Source organism: Carassius auratus, unplaced genomic scaffold, assembly GCF_003368295.1.
Source record: "Carassius auratus strain Wakin unplaced genomic scaffold, ASM336829v1 scaf_tig00217448, whole genome shotgun sequence".
Lineage (NCBI taxonomy): Eukaryota > Metazoa > Chordata > Actinopteri > Cypriniformes > Cyprinidae > Carassius > Carassius auratus.
The window spans coordinates 15,841-39,853 of NW_020529076.1; the positions used below are offsets into that span (position 1 = coordinate 15,841).

The 24,013-nt window shown below is 34.3% G+C and overlaps 1 protein-coding gene across 1 annotated transcript; it reads left to right on the forward strand.

The window, feature by feature from the left end:
* The first annotated feature begins 1,171 nt into the window (after positions 1 to 1,171).
* Positions 1,172 to 23,685, forward strand: LOC113101014 (NXPE family member 3-like). The gene is made up of 7 exons (XM_026265506.1): positions 1,172 to 1,186; positions 4,666 to 5,022; positions 16,011 to 16,426; positions 16,511 to 16,581; positions 19,078 to 19,281; positions 19,710 to 20,050; positions 23,488 to 23,685. The coding sequence occupies exons 1-7, from the start codon at positions 1,172 to 1,174 to the stop codon at positions 23,683 to 23,685; spliced, it is 1,602 nt and encodes a 533-aa protein (XP_026121291.1).
* The last annotated feature ends 328 nt before the right edge of the window (positions 23,686 to 24,013 follow it).

The window sequence follows — 24,013 nt, forward strand, 5'->3', positions numbered from 1 at the left end:
ACACTCTTGTTTTTGTGCTCCTGGTTTTGTTTTTTGGGGTTTTTTTGCCAAATGGAAAACGGCTGTTTTATTTCGGTGAGCAAGAATATCTTCACTCATCTACATTTATTTAATGTAGAAATCAAACAAAGCCAAGCTAAAGTTCTATTACTGAGGACAGCCGTGTTCATTCAAATACAGTACATGTCATATACTGGTAACGCCTCATTTTCAAATCCGAACGGCCATTTTCTTCACTCACAATCTGACGTAAAATAGAGAACAAGAGACTTAGTCAAGGTCATGCAATCCAAGAAGAAATCAAATGCACCAGGTAATCAAGTGTTTATGAACATAATTACATTGTTTTTTTTATATATGGGTCTATGTTTTCATATTTTGAAGGAGTTGGAAATTGAAAATGTACATGTATTATCAGTCTGCAGGTTACAACTATATGCATTACCACTGGCTTGTTTTATTTGGACATCATTCTGCTTGGTAAGTTTGTAAGACATTTTGAAGCAGATGTTAAAATAATGATCAAATAAATAAGGGTTTTAAGTCGAAAGGGTTGTGTGGCATTCAGCTCAATTTCAGAATAAGAATCAGAAAGAGCTTTTCTCGGGAATTTGTCTTGGTGACAGAAGCTTCCAGTGCACAGACAGGATGACAAGTGACAAGACACTTATAACAAAATAAACAAGTGAATAAAAATAAATATGTGAAAACAATACACAATAGACAGAAAAGACAATAAACAGTATGTTGTATATGCAGATGTGCTATATACAAATTTTGCAAGGTAATGTGGATAGATGTAAGATATGTTAAACTAATAACATACGTACAACAAATATAAGTCTAGATAGATGGGTATTGCACATGTTATATTGCACAGTGGGGAAAACATTAATGGTTCGTGCTGTAGATGGCCTGAGGGAGGAAGCTTTTCCTATGCTTGGCTGTTTTGGCGCTCACTGCTCTGTAGCATCGACCAGACAGTAACAGTTCAAAGAGAGAGTGTGCTGGATTGATTTTACTGGCCCTTTTGCTCACTCTGGATAAGTATAGTTCTTGGACAGTAGGGAGGGAGAGATGGTGGTGCCCATTGAGAATGCATGTTAAATTTCAATTCAATTCCTAAATCTGTATTTAGCAAACACAGTGCCGAATTTGAATGTAAGTACACATGTCTGCAACTGCTGTAAGTTTAGTTTTAAATATTGAAATCAATAATTTTTTACAATAATCAATAAATTTATAATAACTTTGATTAATAAATAATTAACAAACATTATAATTGTTAATGGATAATTAGTAAATATATATTTGAATACCAGGAAAGCTGAGATAATGTGCATTTTAATATTTACTAACAGACTTATGAAACATGACCTAACAATTAACAATTTATGTAAATTAAAATGCTTACAAATGTAACTATGAAGCGACATGAATACTTTTTTGTACGCAAAGAAAAATGTATTTGCATCGCTTGAAGTATCCCTTTAACGACATTTGTTTGTATTCAAATGTACAGTAACAAATAAGCATGTAATCATTGCATAATTTCTGTTAAAAAAAATTATTTCTAAAAAGCACATAATCACATAAAGTGAAATTTATTTATTAGACATATGCAAACAATGATTAATGATCTGTCAAGCATTATATAATGTTTGTTAATGATTTATTAATGAAGCTTTTAATCATTTTAAACCATCTGTGAGTGAATATATATATATATATATATATATATATATATATATATATATATATATATATATATATATATATATATATATATATATGTATTGAAAGCTTAATGACATTTGTAAGCATTTAAATTTACATAAAATAATGATCTGTTAGTCATTAGATATCTTTATTAAGTAGATGATATAACGTTTGTTAATGATTTATGAATGTTATTATACAATGTTGCCATTTAGAAAAAATCCTTTCCTGAACAAAAGTCCATCTCAAATATCAACACTGTTGAAATCATTTACCTGCACCTGTAAACTATGATAGAAGGTATTTTAACACTGAAAAAGAAGTGGATGGCATGCTTGATGCACAAACATACAAAGGCAATTAAACTTTCTAGGAATCTACACTGAAAAAAAGAATTATTAAATTGACCTAATTTTTATTTGGCAAGTTTTTGCACAAGCATTTTTCAAGTAAATTTACACATTTGGAAATTAAGTAAATCTACTTAACTAAGTTAAGTAAAAATAATAATAATAATAATAAGTACATGTAACTTGACATGTTAAATTTTATTGAGTACATTTAAATTAAAGCATTTAGCAGACACTTGTATCCAAAGCGACTTACAGTGCATTCAGGCTGACAATTTTCACCTAACATGTGTTCCCAGGGAATCAAACACCCAACCTTGCACTTGCTAATGCAAATATTCTGCCACTGAGCTACAGGAATACTTCAAGATTTTGTGAAAAATAATTGCAAATTTCACTTATTATTTTATTATTTTGGAAAAAGGAATTTGGAAAAGTTTTTACACTAATAAAAAACCTGAGATTCTAGAAATTTCTAAATGTAAAATTATTATTTTTTTTTCAAAACAGTTTTATCAAATGAGGGTAAATAAGTCTCTCACTTCTGTCCCTTTAAACCAGTTTACAGCAAAGACAGCACGAAGGACTGGATGAATATCCATGACAAATATTCTGCAATTAAGAAAACAGACAAAAGAAATTGCACTGTAAAACCCGACAAGTAACTTAACTCAAACCGTTTGAGTAAACAGATTGCCTTGATTTAAACCATGTAAGTTTTAAAACTTTGCATTTAAGTAATTAATTGATTAACTAAGTGCTGATTGAGAATTAGTGATGAACAAACAGAATCACTGAAGAAAAGAGAAACACAAGAACTACTCCAACTGACTTCAGACACAGCCTTAGATGAAATCAACTGAAATAAAATACATGAAATCTGATTAAACAACCCCACAAACAGCTCCACTTATTAATAACCAGACTGACTTTATTTCTGTCAGACGTCTACAGAAGATCTTATTGAGAATTAACTAAGGTTTAGATATTGATTTATTGTTTCATTTGAAGAAACCATATTAGAGATCAGTGTTTGCTTTAGTTGGGCTCTTGACCCTTGACTTCTGTCTTAGTCTTTTCTCTGGCTGTTATAACTGTGTATTTCTAAAACATATTTGTTGTAACTCAATAGCCCGGAAGAAATGCTGTCACGTGTTAACCTGTACCTAGGTGTAGGTTGTTATACTTTATAATGGTGATGATAATCATAAATTATTTAACTGTACAGAGTCTAATCTCTGATGAAATAGGTGTTGTGTAATTTGATTGATTATCATAAAAGTGATACTAAGAGCAAGTGGTTCTGTGATAATGAGTTAATATGAATGACTTTTCAAACAGTGTGGTCTTCTACGGTGTCAAACAGTCACACAAGGACATCAATAATCAGAATATGAACCTCAACAATGGTAACCATAAAAGAAAAATCCTGCAGAGCATGCTGTAATTGATGATTCTCATCACCGATATAACATATAAAAACCTACACCTAGATACAGGTTAACACGTGACGGCATTTCTTCCGGGCTATTGAGTTACAACAAATATGTTTTAGAAACACATGGTTATAACAGCCAGAGAAAACACTAAGACAGAAGTCAAGGGTCAAGAGCCCAACTAAAGCAAACACTGATCTCTAATATGGTTACTTCAAATGAAACAATAAATCAATATCTAAACCTTAGTTAATTCTTAATAAGATCTTCTGTAGACGTCTGACAGAAATAAAGTCAGTCTGGTTATTAATAAGTGGAGCTGGTGATGCTGTTTGTGGGGTTGTTTAATCAGATCTTGAGAGATTTCATGTATTTTATTTCAGTTGATTTCATCTAAGGCTGTGTCTGAAGTCAGTTGTAGTAGTTCTTGTTTTTATCTTTTCTTCAGTGATTCTGTTTGTTAACAGCAGCTGTTCATCACTAATTCTCAATCAGCACTTAGTTAATCACTTAATTACCTAAATGCAAAGTAAAAAATTACATGGTTTAAATCAAGGCAATCTATTGACTCAAACGGTTTGAGTTAAGTTACTTGTCGGGTTTTACAGTCCAATTTCTTTTGTCTGTTTTCTTAATTGCAGAATATTTATCACGTGAATCCAGTCCTTTGTGCTGTCTTTGCTGTAAACTGGTTTAAAGGGACAGAAGTGAGAAACTTATTTACCCTAATTTGATAAAACTGTTTTGAAAAAAATAATTTTACATTTAGAAATTTCTAGAATCTCAGGTTTTTTATTAGTGTAAAAACTTTTCCAAATTCCTTTTTCCAAAATAAAAAGTAAGTAAGTGAAATTTGCACTTATCTTTCACAAAATATTGAAGTGTTCCTGTAGCTCAGTGGCAGAATATTGCATTAGCAAGCGCAAGGTTGGGTGTTTGGGTTATTTTTACTTAACTTAGTTAAGTAGATTTACTTAATTTCAAAATGTGTAAATTTACTTGAAAAATGCTTGTGTAAAAACTTATCAAATAAAAATTAAGTAAATTTACTAGTTCTTTTTTTCAGTGTATAAAAAAATATGTATCTACAATGAACATTGAACTTTTCCACATAGATATAAAAGGTATTTGGTGTGACTAATATCCTGGTTCTCTCTCAGGCACTATGGGCGTTGAATGATGGGATTCACATCAAACAATTTCAGCGCCCCAGACCTAAACCAGTTCCTCACAATAACAGTTCATCCATAATATCTGCGTTGGACATGGGAATCAGTGATGAGGAGTGGGAAAGACTACAGAAAGCTATTCACTGGCCTTTTCCAGATCAAGAAATCACTTATCTGAATCAGAGCACAAGTCCTGTTCACTCAACTTTCTCTATTGTGGGACTCAAAGAGAGTTACAAAGTGGGAGAAAAGATCTCTGTTATTATCACAGCCAGAGACCACAACAAGAGCCTGAAAAGATATGGAGGAGATTTTTTCAAAGCAAAACTTTTCAATGCACAGCTAAAGGTGTGTTTGTTTTATAATATTTTATTTTTGAAACACAATTTAGTTTATAAATATACGGTTGCAATCAAAATTATTCAACCCCCTTGACCTGCAAGACATTTTGCTGTGGATAACAACATTTTATGAAATCAATTCAACAAAGGCATCAGTAAAGTATTAGAGAAAGTTTGTTAATGCACTTTTGAGTGATTTTGAGAATGGAACATTGATGAATCATGATAAAATTCAAATTGGCTCTAAACATTCATGTTCAAAATTATTCAATCCCCTTTGTGCAGAATCTTTTATTCTTTAAAATCACCAATAAACACTGTCTGTAAATTAGAAGCTTCTGTCACCTTTCTACTACAGTCTTGGCCCATTCCTCGCCTGAAAAAGCTTCCAGATCACTGATAATCTTTGGTTTTCACATTGCCACTGCTTTCTTCAAATTCAACCAGATATTTGTAATGAGAATTAAGCCTGGAGACTGAACAGGCCACTCAAGTACATTCTATGACTGATCCCTGAACCAAGCAGTAGTAGATATGGATGTGTACTTTGTCCTGCAGGAAAGTCTACTGATCATCAGCTTCAGTCTTTGCACCAAAGGCATCACAATTATTGTCAAAATGGCCTGATACTCCAAATAATCCATGATGTCCTTCATACAGTCATGATTTCCACTTCCTTTTACAGTAAAGAGTCCCCATAACAGGACTGATCCACCTCCAAGTTTGATGATGGAGATGGTGTTCTTCTGCTTATGAGCTTTGCCTTTTTTGCAGCCAACATACCGCTGATCCATGGGTCCAAAAAGTTCCAGTTTGGTCACATCACTCCATAAAACATTCCTCCAGAGCTCATCAGGTCTACACAAATTAATTTTATCAAGTTCAAGTTGGCCTTTTGTTCTTCTTGATCAAGAGTAGTATTCTGCAAGATTTCTCAATATGAAGGCCATACTTGTCTAGTGTTCTTCTTACACACTGCACTGAAATGGTTTTCCTCCTTTCATCGGGTCATCTTGCAAGTCTTTGGCTGTACATTGCAGGTTTTTCTCAGTTGCTCTGATTAAACATTTTATGATATTTTGCTTTTTCTTCAACACCCTCAAAGGTTTTCTGGTAAAACACACTTTAAACTAAGGAATAAGGCTGAGAGCTGTGTCTCTGGGAACTTTCAATGTCTTGGAAATCTTCATATAGCCTTAGCCTTTCTAAAGTAATACAATATTTATTCTCTTTAGCTTTTGAGAGATCACTGTTGACATTTTTGCTACTCAACTTCAGCACATGCATGGGCTAACTGTATGTGTAACAGCTCAAGCTAATTCTGTTTTTAATAGAGTTTCTAAAGGCTTAATTGTGTTTTGAGACTGTTTTATTCCCCACCATGCAAATAAGTGAATTAAAAACAGCAATGTTGAATAGGGGTTGAATAGTTATGACATAGCAGTATTATTAAAAAATCTTATAACTCAAAAAATGTACATTATATATTGACAATATCACTTTTAATATGCCAGTGAACTGTTATAGATGCAATTTTAATTTTATGCTGGATCTTCAGAAAAACTTGTATTTGTAAAGTACTGCAGTCTCGGAGGGGTTGAGTAATTTTGATTGCAACTGTATATATATATATATATATATATATATATATATATATATATATATATATATATATATATATATATATATAATGTATGAAATTTTTCATATTGATTTTCACTTTCATTCATTATTGATTTATTTTTATTTACAAAATATTACATATTATGTTTATATTTAGAAGCTTTAAAATGTAGTTTACCAACAGACATTAGTTCCCTTTCAGTTGATCACTCTTGACATTACGTTGGATGACCGACGAATTGGGATATTGCTTAGAGAAACGAGTCTACTTTGATTGTAAACTAAACGAGCCAATTCACAGTGGCATGCGATTATTGCATCCAGCTTCTGCTGATCACAGCGTGAGCATAAAAAAGGCAGGAGGTCCAACACATATTCAGCTTTTCACTTCAAAGCCGAGCAATCCCACATAGCAACATTGTGTCGGCCCAGATCCAGCCCACATCTGGCACCCGTGGAGAGATGATCTGGCCCACATGCAGCATGGAATGATGTGCCTTGGGCGGACCGCTCCTGTTTGCCAGATTTGAGCCACAAGCAAGCCATAGCAATGCCACATGTCAGCCAAGAGAAAATAAATTAACCAGAAATGGACCTTATCTGAGCCACAAAATCTGTGTATATTAAATATGAAGTAATTTCAGCCTTAATAAGCCTGTTAACAAGCAGAATCACCGAAGGAAAGAAGAGAACAGAAAAAGAGATGAGCAGAAACACAAAAACTACAACTGAATTCAGCCACAACCATAGATGAAATCAACTGTAGATAAAAGAGGACATTAAATCTCTGGAGATCTCAGCAGAGGACTCCACAAACAACTCCACAAATAGTGTTACCTGCTTCACTTATTACTAACCAGACTGACTTTATTTCTGTTAGACATCTACAAAAGTTGTTATTGAGAATTAACAGAGGTTTAACCCTAATGCGTCACCATAACAGTGATTAATGTTTCCATTAGTTGGGCTCTTAACTCTGATTATATATTTGATCTTTTTTAGCTGCTGTGACGGTGTGTTTGTTAAAAACATTTGTGGCATCTCAGAAAGCAAAAGTGAATTGTGGTCAGATGATGACGACGGCTATCTGTTGATGGTTTTATAATACTCATGAAACAGGCTGATTTGCTTTTTTTTTCTAACAATTGTTTCATTAATACAGGGATCCTCAAATCTGTCCCACGAGATCCACTTTCCACCAGAGTTTAGTTCTTACCCTAATCAAACACACCTGAGAATGCTAATCAATGTCTTCAGAATCATAAGAAAATCACAGGCAGGTGAGTTTGATCAGGGTTGGAGCTAAACTCTGCAGCACATTGGCCCTTCAGCAGGACAAGATTTGAGGAACCCTGCATTTATGAGATCCAGCAAGATTACAACAATCAGCTAGAAGCTTTTAACGAGCACGAAAAAGTCAATCTATGATGACACACACAGACATCAACAGTCAGCACATGAATCTCAACAACGGTGACAATCAAATGTACTTTGCTGTAATGTATGCTGGGTACTAGCATAGTACAAAACTCCCAGCATGCATTGCAACATGAATAAATTATGCAACTGAATTGTCCTATTATTTTGTTTAATTCTAAATATGTTCTTATATTTTTTGCTGTTGTTTTTGTTGTGACTAAGTAGCTTTTCAGTGAAGTTCTGAATTGATAATTTTATCTAAATATTTTGATTGTCACCATTATTGAGATTCATGTGCTCATTGTTTATATCTGTGTGTGGCATCATAGGTTAAGGTTTTTTTAAGCTTATGTTTGTTAAAAGATTTTAACTGATTGTTATAATACTGCTGGATTTCATGCTGCAGAAACACAGGGTTTGTAATATGAATGTATCACTGGAACAACATAATTGCTAGATTTAAAAAAAAAAAAAAACATCAGTGACCCTGTGTACTTCATGGTGATTAAGAAAAACATCAACAGATAACAGCCGTCACTTGATATCATGTCACTCTAGCTTTCCTTGAAGCTGCAAATGTGTTTAGCAAACACACTGTCACAGCAGCCAAAAAAAGACAAAAGATAGAATAAGAGTTAAGAGTCCAACTAATGAAAACACTAATCACTGTTATGGTGAAACACATTAGAGTAAAACCTCTGTTAATTCTCAATAAAAACTTTTGTAGATGTCTAACAGAAATCAAGTCAGTCTGGTTAGTAATAAGTGAAGCTGGTAAAGCTGTTTGTGGAGTTGTTTAATCCTCCTCTGCTGAGATCTTGAGAGATTTAATGTCCTCTTTTAATTCTGTTGTAGTTCTTCTGTTCTCTTCTTTCCTTTAGCGATTCTGCTTGTTAACAGGCTTATTAAGGCTGAAATTACTTCATATTTAATATACACAGATTTTGTGGCTCAGATAAGGTCCAGTTCTGGTTAATTTCTTTACTCTTGGCTGACATGTGGCATTGCTATGGCCTGCTTGTGGCTCAAATCTGGTAAACAGGAGCGGTCCGCCCAAGTGCCATCATTCCACGCTGCATGTGGGCCAAATCATCTTTTTTCACGGGTGCCAGATGTGGGCCGGATTTGGGCCGAAACAATGTTGCAATGTGGGATCACATCATTCTGCTCCTGACTACCCTACTGAAAGAAGACTGAACGAGTTCTGCTCATTCTTTGATACATTTACATGTTGGCGTTATGGTGCATCAGTGTTGGTGGTTTTCCTGTTTCGAGTGGGTTGTACACATTAGGTTGCACTACCCCTCTTTGTATTGCATATGGCCATCTCCCCTTTGTGCTTCAACATGCTAAAAGAGCTTTTTTCCTAAAAGAGCATTCATGTGTAAGTCTTTTTAAAAACGATGTTGCGTGGCAAACTCAATGTTACGTCTTTGTAAAGATGATGTGGGTCTTGCTATAGACAACATATCACCCCGGTATTTCTGGCTGCGGTTGTTCCCTGGCCCGGGTTTTAATATTTTTTTATATATATTTAAAAGTACCATTCTGCCAGCGAGAACAATCTTGAACTAAATTAATATTAATGTTTTGGCATAGGATATGTTTATTTTACCAATCAGTTAAGAGTAAATGGAGAGTCAGCAACAGGCTCATGTGATTGGTACACAGCAAAAAAATCTGAGTGAAATTAACTCTGCTGGGAGTACATGTGAGACCGCACTCAAGAGTGTGAAAGTGTTAAAATAGGAGTGTTAAATTAACACTGAAGCAGAGTTAAAGTTAATGAGATAATTAAGTGATTGAGTGATGATTGGCCATTATTGACGGGACCTGATGTTAACATGCAGAATCAACAAAGACGAAAATCACTATTTTAATGGTGTCACCATTATAGTGGTCAGTGTTTGCTTTAGTTGGGCTCTTGATCCCTAAAATGTTAATGTCAAATTTTAATTGTCTCTTATAACTGAGTTATAAAACTGATAGACAAGCAAAGACTATTGTTATTCCTGAACTACTGAGTTAAAGTTACACTGTTAATTACTGCAGCCCTATGATTCTTCAACAAAGTATTTCCAGCATTTTAAATACAATCTGAGGAATTTCTTAAAAGTTGTTCAAAAATCTTTCAAAAGAGTCTTTCCGTTAGACATGCAAACATCAAGAATCAACCTGTGAATCTCAACAATGGTGAAAATCAAAAAAGCATGTTGCAGTGCATTCTGGGTGCCACCTATCAAAATTCATCCATGGCTCCCATGATGCATTGCGGCATGAATAAATTATTAGCTGAATTGTTTCAGTAATTTTCGTTATTCTTACTAGTCTATTTTTTATGTTACTTTTAGTAGATTGTTTACTAATCACAACCTCAGGGTTGTTATAATCAATGAGGTCAATCAAATCTGTTTAGGCTTTAATTGAGTTGGGTGATTAAGGTCAAATGCCCATGTTTTGATTTTCTCTTGTCTGTTTGTTACAATTCAGTTGTAACAGCCAAACCAAATCTGACTTTAAAAATGTAAGGGTCAAGAGCGCAACTAAAGCAAACACTGACCACTATAATGGTGACATAGAAATAGTGATTTTCATCTTTGTTGATTCTGCATGTTAACATCAGGTCTCGTCAATAATGGTCAATCATCCCTCAATTAATTTAACTTAGATTCAGTGTTAATTTAACACTCCTATTTTAACACTTTCACACTCTTGAGTGTGGTCTCACATGTACTCCCAACAGAGTTAATTTCACTCTGGATTTTTTGCTGTGTACAAGAAGGTGGTGGACCCACCCTCTCCCTCACGCATGCAAAACTCAGTCAGTGAGAGAATCATGCCAAAATTGGACACGCAGAGAAAAGACGGAGCTGTACATATCGGTTTATTTTGGGAACTTTTTGCCCCAGGTGCAGAACATGTCATTTAGACATTTGCAACAGTAAGTTTTTTCACACACACAGACTGGTTCTATGCAGTTGAACCGTTTTGCAGTTCTTTAAACTGTTGTTTTCGCTTGCAAATCACTTTTCATGTTTGCAAATCACTGTTCACAGGCTTGCAGTACTTTTGACTCTATTTTAGCGTGAACAACATGCCAAAAGTGTAAGCGCAGAAAACTGGAAGTCAGAAGAATGCAGATCATATTTATTTTGCTTTAGCATGAAGCTGCAGTTTCACAATACTTGAATTACACTTATGAGTACACTGTAAAAAGTGATTCTCAATATTTATTTAATAAAATTGTCAAAAATTTACAAGCAATATTATTAATTAAATTTAACATATTTTAATTAATTAGAAATAATCATTCAAAATGAGTAGAATAACATGAAAAAATTAAGTAAAATTTACACAAAAATATTGATTTCATTGGACAAAAAACAAAAAAAACCCTATGCTAAAGAATACTATTTTATGCATGCCAGGCCAGTAGTTGGCATCATGAAACACCCTTCGAAAACATGATATACGTGCACATGACGTCAACATTTTTACAAATTCACATTTTTGTTGCTTACATAGATATGATAAAGGAATCATGTTCAAAAGGTTGTGTCTTAAGGCTCCAAAAATAGATTTATTGAAGACACCTAAAGTTCACGAACAGAATCACTGAAGGAAATAATAATAATAATAATTTGGTTACCATTATAGTGGTCAGTGTTTGCTTTAGCTTTAGTTAGGACTCTTGACCCTTAAGATTAATAAAAAAAATAAATTTAAACATGTTTTTATTGGTTGCTATTTGTGATACAGCAGCTAGACAAGCCAAGAAGGAAATTAGATGCAAACAGAATAGTGGTTCTGTTTGACAGAATCAAAGGGTAAATCATTGGTTACCATTATAGTGGTCAGTGTTTGCTTTAGTTGGATTCTTGACCCTTGATTTTTTTATATTACATTTTGCATTGCTGTTGTAACTCAGTAGTAACAGCTAGACAAGCTAAGAAAAAAAAAGATGATCAGGTGGTGTTGGTTATGCTATTACATAATCTTTGTTTTACCTGAATATCTAAACCCATTTAGAGCCTGATATCTGAGACAAATTAACATTCATTATAGCAGCCCTGTTATTCAACAATAAAAACCCTGGAATTTTCAGAGCAACCTAGAGTTTAAGAATTCTGACTAAAACAGAGAGAGGGGACCTTTCTTTTGGCACACAGTGACATCAAGAACCAGTGTATGAATCTCAAGAATGGTGACAAACAGCATATTCAGACAAACTGTAAGAATCACAAAACAAGCTACTATAGAATTGCTGCTGATAATTTATTCATGCTGCAAAGCATGATGGGAGCCATAAATTAGTTTTGATTATTGGCACCCAGAATGCAGTGTAACATGCTTTTTGATGGTCACCACTGTGGAGGTTCTTAGGCTGATTCATACCTACTCTGATCGGTTCAATCGTCTTTCATAGACTTACATCATAAGAAATGTGTGTATACACTGTTAAAAATCGCTGTAAAAAAACAGCCAAAATTCAACAGTACACTGTAAAAAAATTGTGCCGTTAAATAACAGTAATTTACTGGCAGTAGGGGTGCCAGTAAAGTACTGTTAATTTACAACTCTCAACCATTAATTTACCACTCTTATATTTTTTTTTTACAGTATTTTACCGTAAATTCTACCATGGAAATCAACTCCACTCCCACTGCATCAAACAGTTAAAAAAAAACAGCATTCCTATGATCTTAGTACTATGAACTTATTCCATTTGAGTCCACTGAGAAGGAATATTTCTTAATATAAAAATGCAAACACTTAATGTGTAGTAGTAAAGAAACTAAATGCATGACTTTAACTTAAATCACTGCAGTTAATTGTCAGCTATAGCACACATGTATGTGCTGAAGTACTTAACACAGAGATCACCACTGTATCAGCGTCTTTATATAAAGCAGCAGAAAATCAGAAACTGTGGCTCATCATTGACTGAAGCACAGGCTCTACTCTCCAGCACAAAACTGCATTAAACTAACAGATCTCTCTTGTGAAAACACATTAATACAGTTGAGTTCAGTATTTACTCTCATTATCGGTGTATGCCTTTGCATACATTTTTTTCTATGGATGTTCACAAATATTTTAGTTACATTATTTTTTTTTTTCATTTGGTAAATCTGACATTTACATTTAACAGTATATTACTGTTTTTCCTTGACTTAACGGCAACAAACTGTAGAAAAACAGTTATTTACTGGCAGCAGGGGTGCCAGTAAATAACTGTTTTTCTACAGTTTGTTTCCTGTAAATTAATTACAGTTTATTACTGTTAAATTATGTTTCATGCTGTTTTTTCTTCATCTTAAATCTTTAACCCTTTAAACCCCACAAGAAAATCCTCAGTTTTAAATGAACACTTATAATGTGTGCACACTACAGAGTGTTTGAATAACAATGAATTAGTGAAGTTAATGAGATAATTCGGTGATTAATTGATGATTGAGCATAAGTGATAAACACCTGCAGAATCACTGAAGGAAAGAGAAACACAAGATCTACAAATGACTTCAGCCACAGCCTTAGATGAAATCAACTGAATAAAAGAATACATAAAATCTCTCAAGATCTGATTAAACAACTACTAAAACAGCTTCACCAGATTCACATTACTAACCAGACTGACTTTATTTCTGTCAGATGTCTACAGAAGAACTTACGGAGAGTTAAATAGGTTTAGGTGTTTTTTTTTTTTTTCACTACCATGATGGAGATCAGTGTTTACTTTAGTTGGGCTCTTGAACGTGACTTTTCAACAACTAAGGTTTTATTTTTTTACATGCTGTACCAATGCGCCTTTGGAACCTGTTATAGCAAAACAAAAGTACACAGAAGAAAAAAAGCTGGTATTGTTGTTTATAGATTGACAAGAACAAACACTATTATTTCTGCTCTAATCCCGTGTCTCTTCTCTTATTGAATATTAATACTACAGCATAAGAAGGAACACTGCTGAGCCATAAGTCATGAAAGACTGTTAAGAAAATTTCACTCATAAAAAAAAAACCTTTGCTGAAATTTAGACAGAAACATCAAGAATCAGCGTATGAATCACAACAATGGTGACAATCCACAAAATAAATAAACAGATCAGTTCTGAACATCACAACACATGCTACTAAAACTTAAAACAAATGCCAAATTATAAGCACATAAGAATTCAAGAAAATAAGTGAACAATTCAGGGGCATAATTTATTCATGCCGCAATGCATGCTGGGGATCATGGATGAGTTTTATCCTGTGCTGGTACCCAGCATGCATTGCATCATGAACCTTTTGATTGTCACCATTGTTGAGATTCATATGCTGATTGTTGATTTCTCTCTTTAAGTGTTGTGGGGACTGCTGCCCGAAATATTTTTTAACTAAAACTAGTCGTTAAATCCATAAATACTGGTTATCACACTACTTTTCAATCTTACAAAATTGAAGAAACAAAAAAAAAAAAAATGTGTCATTCACTCAAATATTTCAACACCAAATTAATATTTGATTACTATAGCAACACTTTAAGTCAGTCTAGTAGAACATGCCTGACAGAAACAGCCATAATCATTTGACTATCAAAATTAATACTGCTGTAATAGATGTATCATGAAGATACAAATACAGCAATGAAACAAAATGTAAAGTGCAAAAGTCAAGGGTCAGGAGACCAACTAAAGTAAACACTGATCTCCACAATGGTAACATCAAACGAAACAGTAACATTATCATCTAAATCTCTGTAATTCTCAGTAAGATCTTTCGATCTCTGATCTCTGATCTGATAGAAATAAAGTCAGTCTGGTTAGTAATGAGTGAAGTTGGTAAATCTTCAGTTGATTTCATCTAAGGCTGTGGCTGAAGTCAGTTGTAGTTCTTGTGTGTGTCTTGTTTCTTTTTTCTTCAGTGATTCTGCTCGTTAACAGCAGCTGTTGATCAGTGTCTGAATTCACTCATTAATTTTCATTCTCTCTGTCAGGTGGACTATATTAGTAAACTCATGTAAGGAATAGTGAATGAGGGTGTAGGGTGTGATTTGAAACACAGCCGCTGAGTGTCGACTTTGAACGTTGTTAATTAACGATATATAGCAGCAGGCTACCTTCTCGAAAACGATGAATATTACCCAGAATGCACTGTTTTAATGAAAAACAGTATGTTACTGTCGAAATTTGGCCGTTTTTTTACAGCGATTTTTAACAGTGTAACCCAGCGTTTTTTAGAGTGTGGCACCCGCAGATTTGATCATATCTCCCCCATGTTATGCTATTTGCACTGGTTCCCTTATCTGTTACAAAATCGAGTTTAAAATCTTAACGTTTGTTTTTAAAGCTCTAAGTGGAACGGCTCCTGAATACATGAGTAACCTTTTAAGCCCAAATATATCTGCTTGAGGTTTGAGGTGAAGTTGAGGATTGACATGCTTTTTCAAATGTTGGGCCAAAACTGTGGAATAATCTCCCTCCGATTAGTTAAAAACTTACATTTTTTTCCAGGGCTTATAATGGATCTGTCACCTATCAGTGATTTTTCTCCTCTTTAGTGTATTTGCAGTCAAAACTGTTTATTTTATGTATTTTTAGCAAGGTTTGTACAGCAAATTGGTCAACTACTGTTGTTTTTATTGTAAATATATATATATATATATATATATTTTTTTTTTCCAAGAGGGTTACAATCACCTCCAATTTTCCATATGCACCTAAACGGATGTTCATTGGGTATCCCACTTTTTCAGTCATTGGCATGCAATTATTGCAATCGCTATAATTGCATGCCAATGTGCAATGGCTCATTTAGTTTACACTCAAAGTAGATTGGTCTCTCTAAGCGAGATCTCAATTTGTCGGTCATTCGATGTGATGTCTCCATTCCCTTCTTCAGGGAACAAGGTTACCATATGTAACTGAGACGTTTTCTGCATTACATGTATTCTTTTCCATTTATCTTAAAGGCAAGTGTGTACGGGGAAGTTGTGGATCATCGTAACGGGACTTACTCTGTTGCTCTTCTTCTGCCGTGGGAAGGCCAGGCACAAGTATTTGTACGTCTAGAGCACTCCAGTGAGGTTGTGCAGATTCTTAAAAAATACAGGGAGTCTTCATTTCCACGCAGCCACTATTTTGGCTTCTTTGAAGGTTCAGGGCCCAAAAAAAACAGGATCCATGAAGTAGTAGAATGTAATCTTAAGTGGGGTGCAGATGGAAGCTGGAGGAAAGGCGACTGCTGCTGTGAGCATAAGGATATAAAAACAGGGACAGTGTGGCAGTGTGAGAGACCGAAGAAACTTCCCTGTGACAAACTGGTTCATCACTCAGGTGGACGTTTGGAAAGCCCATTAAATCTTTTTGAGAAGCAACTTTTTACAAAGTAATATGATTTAAAGTGAATTTCAGAGTAGTTGTAGAACTGTAAAACTAAAAGTATAGAAAATGTGTTATTTTTTCTCCACAGGAAATTAACAAATGTTGCTATTAGTGGAGACCAAAAAATCATACATGTCCTTCCCAACACTGCAGCAATTGGTATGTTTACAGTCAGTGTATATTTTGACCATCTCATTTCCTAATATATATATATATATATATATATATATATATATATATATATATATATATATTTATATATATATATATATATATATATATATATATATATATATATATATATATATATATATATATAACATATTGGTTTATTACATGACTATTAAAATTTCTCACGTGGACATCATTTTAATGTTTTTTTTTTTTTTTTTTTTTCTTCTTCTGCTTGACAGAATTAAGCCCAAACAGAATACAGGACAGTTTGACAAATAATAAAATAAATCTATATAACATGTATACTAATTTTACTATGATAATTTTATATATGTTATAAACGTAACAAGTGAAATTTACATATGGCCTTATAGGTAACATATATCATTATCATTCTTCATGTAGGCAATATTTCATGTAATACATTTCTGTATGGATTTTTTTCTTTAAAAAAATGGTCAAAACATGTACAATCTCAGAAAATAAAGTACATAATTGTACCTTTAGGGGTACAATAGCTTGTTCAGAGTACAAAGATTGACCCTTCAAAAAGAGTACAATCGTTGAGTTGACTACAATGACTTTATATATATCAGAAGACACAGATATATATATATATATATATATATATATATATATATATATAAAATGTAAATCAGAATTTATTAAATCCTACTAAGTGTAATTTGCTTTATCAACCTTGACACAGCGTGCATGAAAGAGAGTCACAAGACAAAAGATCCATATGGTGTCTAGATTAAAGATATACTTGATTTGCCAAAACAATGGGATAGACTCAGAATGCATTACATCTCGACGTTGGTTACTTTTGTGCCTGCTGATTATATTTTTTGAAGGACCTCTTTGGTTGAAAGCCCTTTAGAAACCAGAGGTGGGAAGTCCAGGGGCCAAAGAGTAAAAGTCCTGCCATATTTATGCTCCACCCATGAACTCAGCAGCTGATTTCACCAGAGGAACCGAGTCCTTTCTTACAAGTCACAAACGACTCTCAAGTTAAAACCCAAGTCCACAAAGAGTTAAAGTTAATGAGATAATTAAGTAACTAATTAAATGATGATTGTGCATTAGTGATTAACACCTGCTGTTATTGAGAATTACAGAGGATCAGCTGTTGATGTTTTATTGGTTAAAATGTTGCGATCATCATGGAGACCAGTGTTTGCTTTAGTTGTGCTCTTAACCCTTGACTTGTTGTGCTAGATCTCTCTCTGTAGCTCTGCATGTGTTGTTGTGTAGAAGCCAGAACTGTGACATATGAAGAATGTGCAGTTGCAATGAGCTGGTTTGACTATATTTAAATTTTTTTATGACATGTTTAGGTTTTGAATAGTTCCAGTGAAACTACAGCATGCACAAAAAAAAACAAAAAAAAAAAACAGTACTTTAATATTTACATGGTATGAATTTAACATTTGCTTAACATGTACAGAAGTTTGAACTCCAGTGGTTTTTAGACACACACACAGACCCAAACTCAGAATTCATACTCTGCATTTAACCCATCTAATGTGCACACACAGAGCAGTGAATATACAGCAATCCTCTCTAACAACTAAGCCATGACCTCTTTTCTTTAAATGTATAACCAAGAAATTTAACACAAGATCATACAGTCATCAAAAGCATAAGTTACCTGCTAGATCAAGAGTTGTATTAGCATTGCACGAAACTTGTAAAAACTGCTTAAAGGCTCAAGAGCTCAACTGAAGCAAATACTCACCACAATTATGGTGGCAAAGTTTTTTTTTTTTTCTTTCAATTGATTTCATCCAAGGCTTTGCTTAAAATCAGTTGTAGTTCTTGTGTTTCTATTTTCTTCAATGATGTTAATTGTAAACAGCAGGTGTTCATCACTAATGCATCTTCATTAAATAGTCACTTAATTATCTCATTAACTTTTACTCTTTGGGGACTTGGGATTTGACTCAAGAATCATTTGTGACTTGGAAGGAATGACTTGGTTCCTCCTCTGGTGAAATCATCTGCTGAGTTCATGGGTGGAGTAAAAGTATGGAAGGACTTTTAGTCTTTGGCCCCATGACTACCCAAATCTGGTATGAGCCATGAGTAACCGTGCTATGACTTCGTCTCTGCCAAAAGAAAGATACAGAAGAATCTGGACGTTCTTTTAAATTGATATTCAAGCAGCCAATCAGGACTGGCTCTACAAATTGTACTTTAATCTTTAAAAGAAATGGTACATATATGTACATTTTAATGTTTGGGAACATATATGTACCTTTTTGACACTCAAAACGGTACATACATGTACCTTGAGGTCCAATAATAAGCCCTATTTGGTACGTTAGTGTAGACTGTACCTTGAGGGACAGAAATGGACTCCTACTGTACCCCTATTTCTGACAGTGTACTGACCACATATCAGATGACAGATCTATAATCTGAAATCAAATGTAGTTTAAAAAAAAAAATATTCAAGTTAATGTTTCTTTGTTTTAGGCACAATAGAGAAATGCAGGTCTGGCATGACGACACCGGTTCCTGCAGGGTTTTATTTGAAAGATGTCTGGAAGTCTTTTGTATGCAACACTCGACAGTTCAGTCCTGCACAAATGGCACACTGTCTCAAAAACAAGATTGTCTATTTGATGGGAGACTCCACCACAAGGCAGTGGTTTGAGTACTTAGAAAGAAAAGTACCAGGCAAGTATGACTCAATTTTCAATGTTCAGTTTAAGACTCAATAGCATGAATGTAAAAATTAAAGAATCTGATCTGACATACAGAGGCCCAGCAAAGGACATTGGCCAATTTATACAAATATGTGTGAATATATTGGCTTTAGATGAAAATACCAAAAATAAATAAATAAATAAGTGGTGCTCTTTTCAGACACAATGTCAAAAAATGTTCTTTAGGATTTAAACTTAAATTGTCTTTACAAAAATTGATTAGTTGTAAAGTTAAAGGTAAATTTGGTCCTTGTTGACTTATGTGCAACTTAAAGGGACAGTTCACCCAACTCAACAATAAAAAATTTGTTCATAATATATTTGCACACTTTCCATTTTTAAAGTCGTATAACTTTCTCAAGATACAATTATAATATTTGTTTCACATATATTTATTAGGCATAAAAAGAATGGATCTCCACACTCCTCGAACAGGTGGACCCTTGATGGCTGTGGAGTTGAAAAATAATATCATTGTTCACTGGAGGCCACATGGTGTTCCTTTGCGATTTAGTAAAATGCTTATTACTGACCTACATTATATCAGCAATGATATTGATGAAATAGCCGGTGGGCCTCATGCAGTCATTGTCTTCACATTCTTTGCTCACCTGGTTTTTCACCCAATAACATTTTATATATATGAAGTGGCCAAAATCCGCCAGTCTGTTGTTGCACTGCTGAGCCGTGCTCCAGAGACCACCGTCATCATCAAGTCTGGAAACACTGCTGGACTCAAGGTTTGGTCACTTTCCAATCCTCATGCGTTTTCAACAAGAAAAATAGGTAGTTGTTATAATATTTGTTAAATTTGAAAGCCTACAGTGTTGGGGAATGTTCCTTGTAAAAGTAAAGCATTACAATATTTTGTTACTCCATAAAAAGTAACTAATTGAGTAACTTAGTTACTCTTTATGAAAAGTAATGAATTAAGTTACCTTTGCATTACTTTTGTCACCAGTTTCAAAAATCAATATTTTATTCAGAATACAACATAGATGACATATAAAATGTTTAAACTGAGAAAATGTATCATTTTAATGGAAGAATAAGTTGATTTTACATTTCATCCCCTCTTCTTTTTATAACAGTCTGCAAAAGTCTGTGGAGTGAGGAGACAAGTTTAGAAATATGAATGTGAAATATGAATGTTGTCCCATTCTTGTCTAATACAGGCTTCTAGTTACTCTAGTTGCTTCTAGTTGCTTCTAGTTCTTTGTCGCATCTTCCTCTTCATAATGCGCCAACTGTTTTCTATGGATCTGGACTGCAGGCTGGCCATTTCAGTACCTGGATCCTTCTTCTACGCAGTCATGATGTTGTAATTGATGCAGCATGTGGTCTGGCATTTTCATGTTGGAAAATGCAAGGCCTTCCCTGAAAGAAACGATGTCTGGATGGAAGCATATGTTGTTCTAGAATTTGGATATACCTTTCAGCATTGATGGTGCCTTTCTAGATGTGTAAGCTGCCCATGTCTTTCACACTTATGCAACCCCATACCATCAGAGATGCAGGCTTCTGAACTGAGCTTCTTTTCCTTGTCCTCTTTAGTCTGGATGACATGGCGTCCCAGTTTTCCAAAAATAACTTAAAATTTTAACTAGTCTGACCACAGAACAGTTTTCTACTTTGCAACAGGCCATTTTAAATGAGCCTTGGCCCAGAGAAAATGCCTGTGCTTCTGGATCATGTTTAGATCTGGCCTCTTTTTTGACCTATAGAGTTTTAGCCGGCAATGGCAAATGGCACGGTGTATTGTGTTCACCAACAATATTTTCTGGAAGTATTCCTGAGCCCATGTTGTGATTTTTCTTTACAGTAGCATCCTGTATGTGATGCAGTGCCGTCTAAGGGCCAGAAGATCAGGGGCATCCAGTATGGTTTTCCGGCCTTGACCCTTATGCACAGAGATTGGTCTAGATTATCTGAATCTTTGGATGGTATTATGCACTGTAGATGATGATAACTTTGCAATTTTTCTCTGAGAAACTCCTTTTGATATTGCTCCACAAATTTTTGCTGTAGCATTCATGGAATTGGTGATCCTCTGCCCATCTTGACCTCTGTGAGATACTGCCACTTTTTTATACCCAATCACGTTGCCATTTGACCTAATAAGTTGCAAATTGGTCCTCCAGCTGTTCCTCATATGTACATTTAACTTTTCCGGCCTCTTATTTCTACCTGTCCCAACTTTTTTGGAATGTTTAGCTCTCATGAAATCCAGAGGTGGAGAGTCCAGGGGTCAGAAAGTAAAAGTCCTGCCATATGTTTATTCCACCCATGAACCCAGCAGCTGATTTCACCAGAGGAGGAATCAAGTCATTCCTTTCAAGTCACAAACAAGTCTCAAGTTAAATCCCAAGTCCTCAAAGAGTTAAAGTCAATGAGATAATTGTGACTAATTAAATGATAATTCTGCATTAGTGATGAACACCTGCTGTTAACAATCAACATCACTGAAGAAAAGAGAAACACAAGAACTACAATTGACTTTAAGCACAGCCTTGGATGAAATCAACTGGAAGAAAAAAAAACAAAAAAACTTTGTCACCATAATTGTGGTGAGTCCACCATCATGGAGATCAGTGTTTGCTTTAGTTGGGCTCTTGACCCTTTTAATAATTCAAAGTAATTTGCTTTTAAACACTTGTGGTTGTGTTACGTAGTAAACATTAACACATTGCTGAATTGAAAGCTTGAAGTAGAAAATTTAATTGCCCTTTTTTTCATCTAAAACATTTTAATTAACTTCATGAAGGTGTCTCTCTTTGGTTTGTTAAATTATGTTCAGCAATTACTGAACTACAAAAAAAGATTAAACAAATATTATTGTAATGCTTAAATATTGGGGGGAAAAATTGTACAGGCTCGGGATTTTAGACATGAGCACTTATCATATGATCCTCAACAGTGGTTACAATAATTATTCATGCTACAGTGCATAATCAGAGTTTTTACTATGGTGTTACCCAGCATGCACTTCAGCTTGAAGCGTTTTGTTGATTGTCACCATTGTTGAGATTCATATGCTGGGTCATGATGTCTGTGCGTCTTATTAGGAAAAGATTTCAAAAATGTATATTTATTACATACATTAGGAAATGTATTCATTATAGTGATTAAACCAACGGTTACACAAAGTAGGTTATTTAAAAACTGAACATTTGTTAATAATAAATACATAAAATTGTTTTGGAAATAAACAGGCTGATGCCTAATAATTACTTCATGTAAAACCAGCTAGTAATGGTTTTCTGCACAGCACTGATCGCACTGTTTTATAACAGCACATGTACTTTTACAGAGAAATATCTAACATAAGAAGCCAAAGGTCAAGAGCCCAACTGAAGCAAACACTGATCTCCATGATGGTGGCATAATTTTAACCAATAAAACATCAGCATCTGATCATCTGTAACGCACAATAACAGCAGGTGTTCATCACCAATGCACAATCATCATTTAATTAGTCTCTTAATTATCTCATTGACTTTAACTCTTTGAGGACTTGGGATTTGAGTTGAGACTAGTTTGTGACTTGGAAGGAATGACTTGTTTCCTCCTCTGGTGAAATCAGCTGCTGAGTTCATGGGTGGAGCAAAAATGTGGCAGGACTTTTACTTTCTGACCCCTGGAGTATCCACCTCTGATGAAATCCAAAATGAGCCAATATTTGGCATGACATTTCAAAATGTCTCACTTTCAACATTTTCTATGTTATCTATATTCTATTGTGAATAAAATATAAGTTTATGAAATTTGTAAATTATTCCATTCCTTTTTTACTCACAATTTGTACAGTGTCCCAACTTTTTTGGAATCGGGTTTGTAGTTACTTGAAAAAATATAATCTGATTACATGACTCAGGTTAATTGTAATGCATTACCTCCAACACTAAAAGTTTAGAAACACTGGGGCTCAAGCAGTAGATCATGGTGCCCACAATGCCAAAAATCATAAGTTTGATTCCTAGTGAAATTAACATGTTTGAATAATTTTAAGCCTTAAAGAGAGATTTAAAAAAAAAAAAATTCACTTTTAGGCAAACCATTATTTATACTTGGTAGATAGTTTAATGTCATTTATTTCCATGCTAGGAAAGATATATTATTGTTTGTGCAAGCACACTTGGCAAAAAAGCTTTTCTGATTCTGTTCTGTGTTTTTCCAGAATATTTTTCAAAGTGACTGGCACGTGTTGCAGTTGAACACAGTAATGTGGGAGATGTTCAGAGACATTGATAGAGTCATCTTCTTAGATGTCTGGCAGATGACTTCCTGTCACTATCTACGTGAAAACATTCACCCAGGACCCGTTGCAATTGCTAATGAAGTCGAAATGTTGCTTTCATATGTCTGTCCTGCCTGAGACCTGTTCAAGTTGATTTGCATGAAGCAAATGGGAAACTAACCTGGGGTGCATTTCTCAAAAGCATCGCTAACTTACTATGGTGGTAAGTGCCACTGAACTCTATTGATAACGACAGAACTTCTGACCATAATCACTTTAGCGAAATGCACCATTGGTCAAGGGAAGGCTATCTGTCAAGTTGTTACTTAACCAAAGTTCCTCTAATACTAACAATGGGAGTGTGAAGATATTACCACTGACTCTCAGGCTATAATATTTTTTGACTTTATTAACCACCACCAGTCCAAAAATTTAATTAGTCATAATTTCTGTAAACATTATTTTT

Bases quoted from the DNA above. Each gene is read 5' to 3' on its own strand.
- LOC113101014 (XM_026265506.1), top strand. The intron at 5,023-16,010 runs GTGTGTTTGTTT...TTTATCTTAAAG, and splicing joins TTTTCAATGCACAGCTAAAG to GCAAGTGTGTACGGGGAAGT. The intron at 20,051-23,487 runs GTTTGGTCACTT...GTGTTTTTCCAG, and splicing joins GAAACACTGCTGGACTCAAG to AATATTTTTCAAAGTGACTG.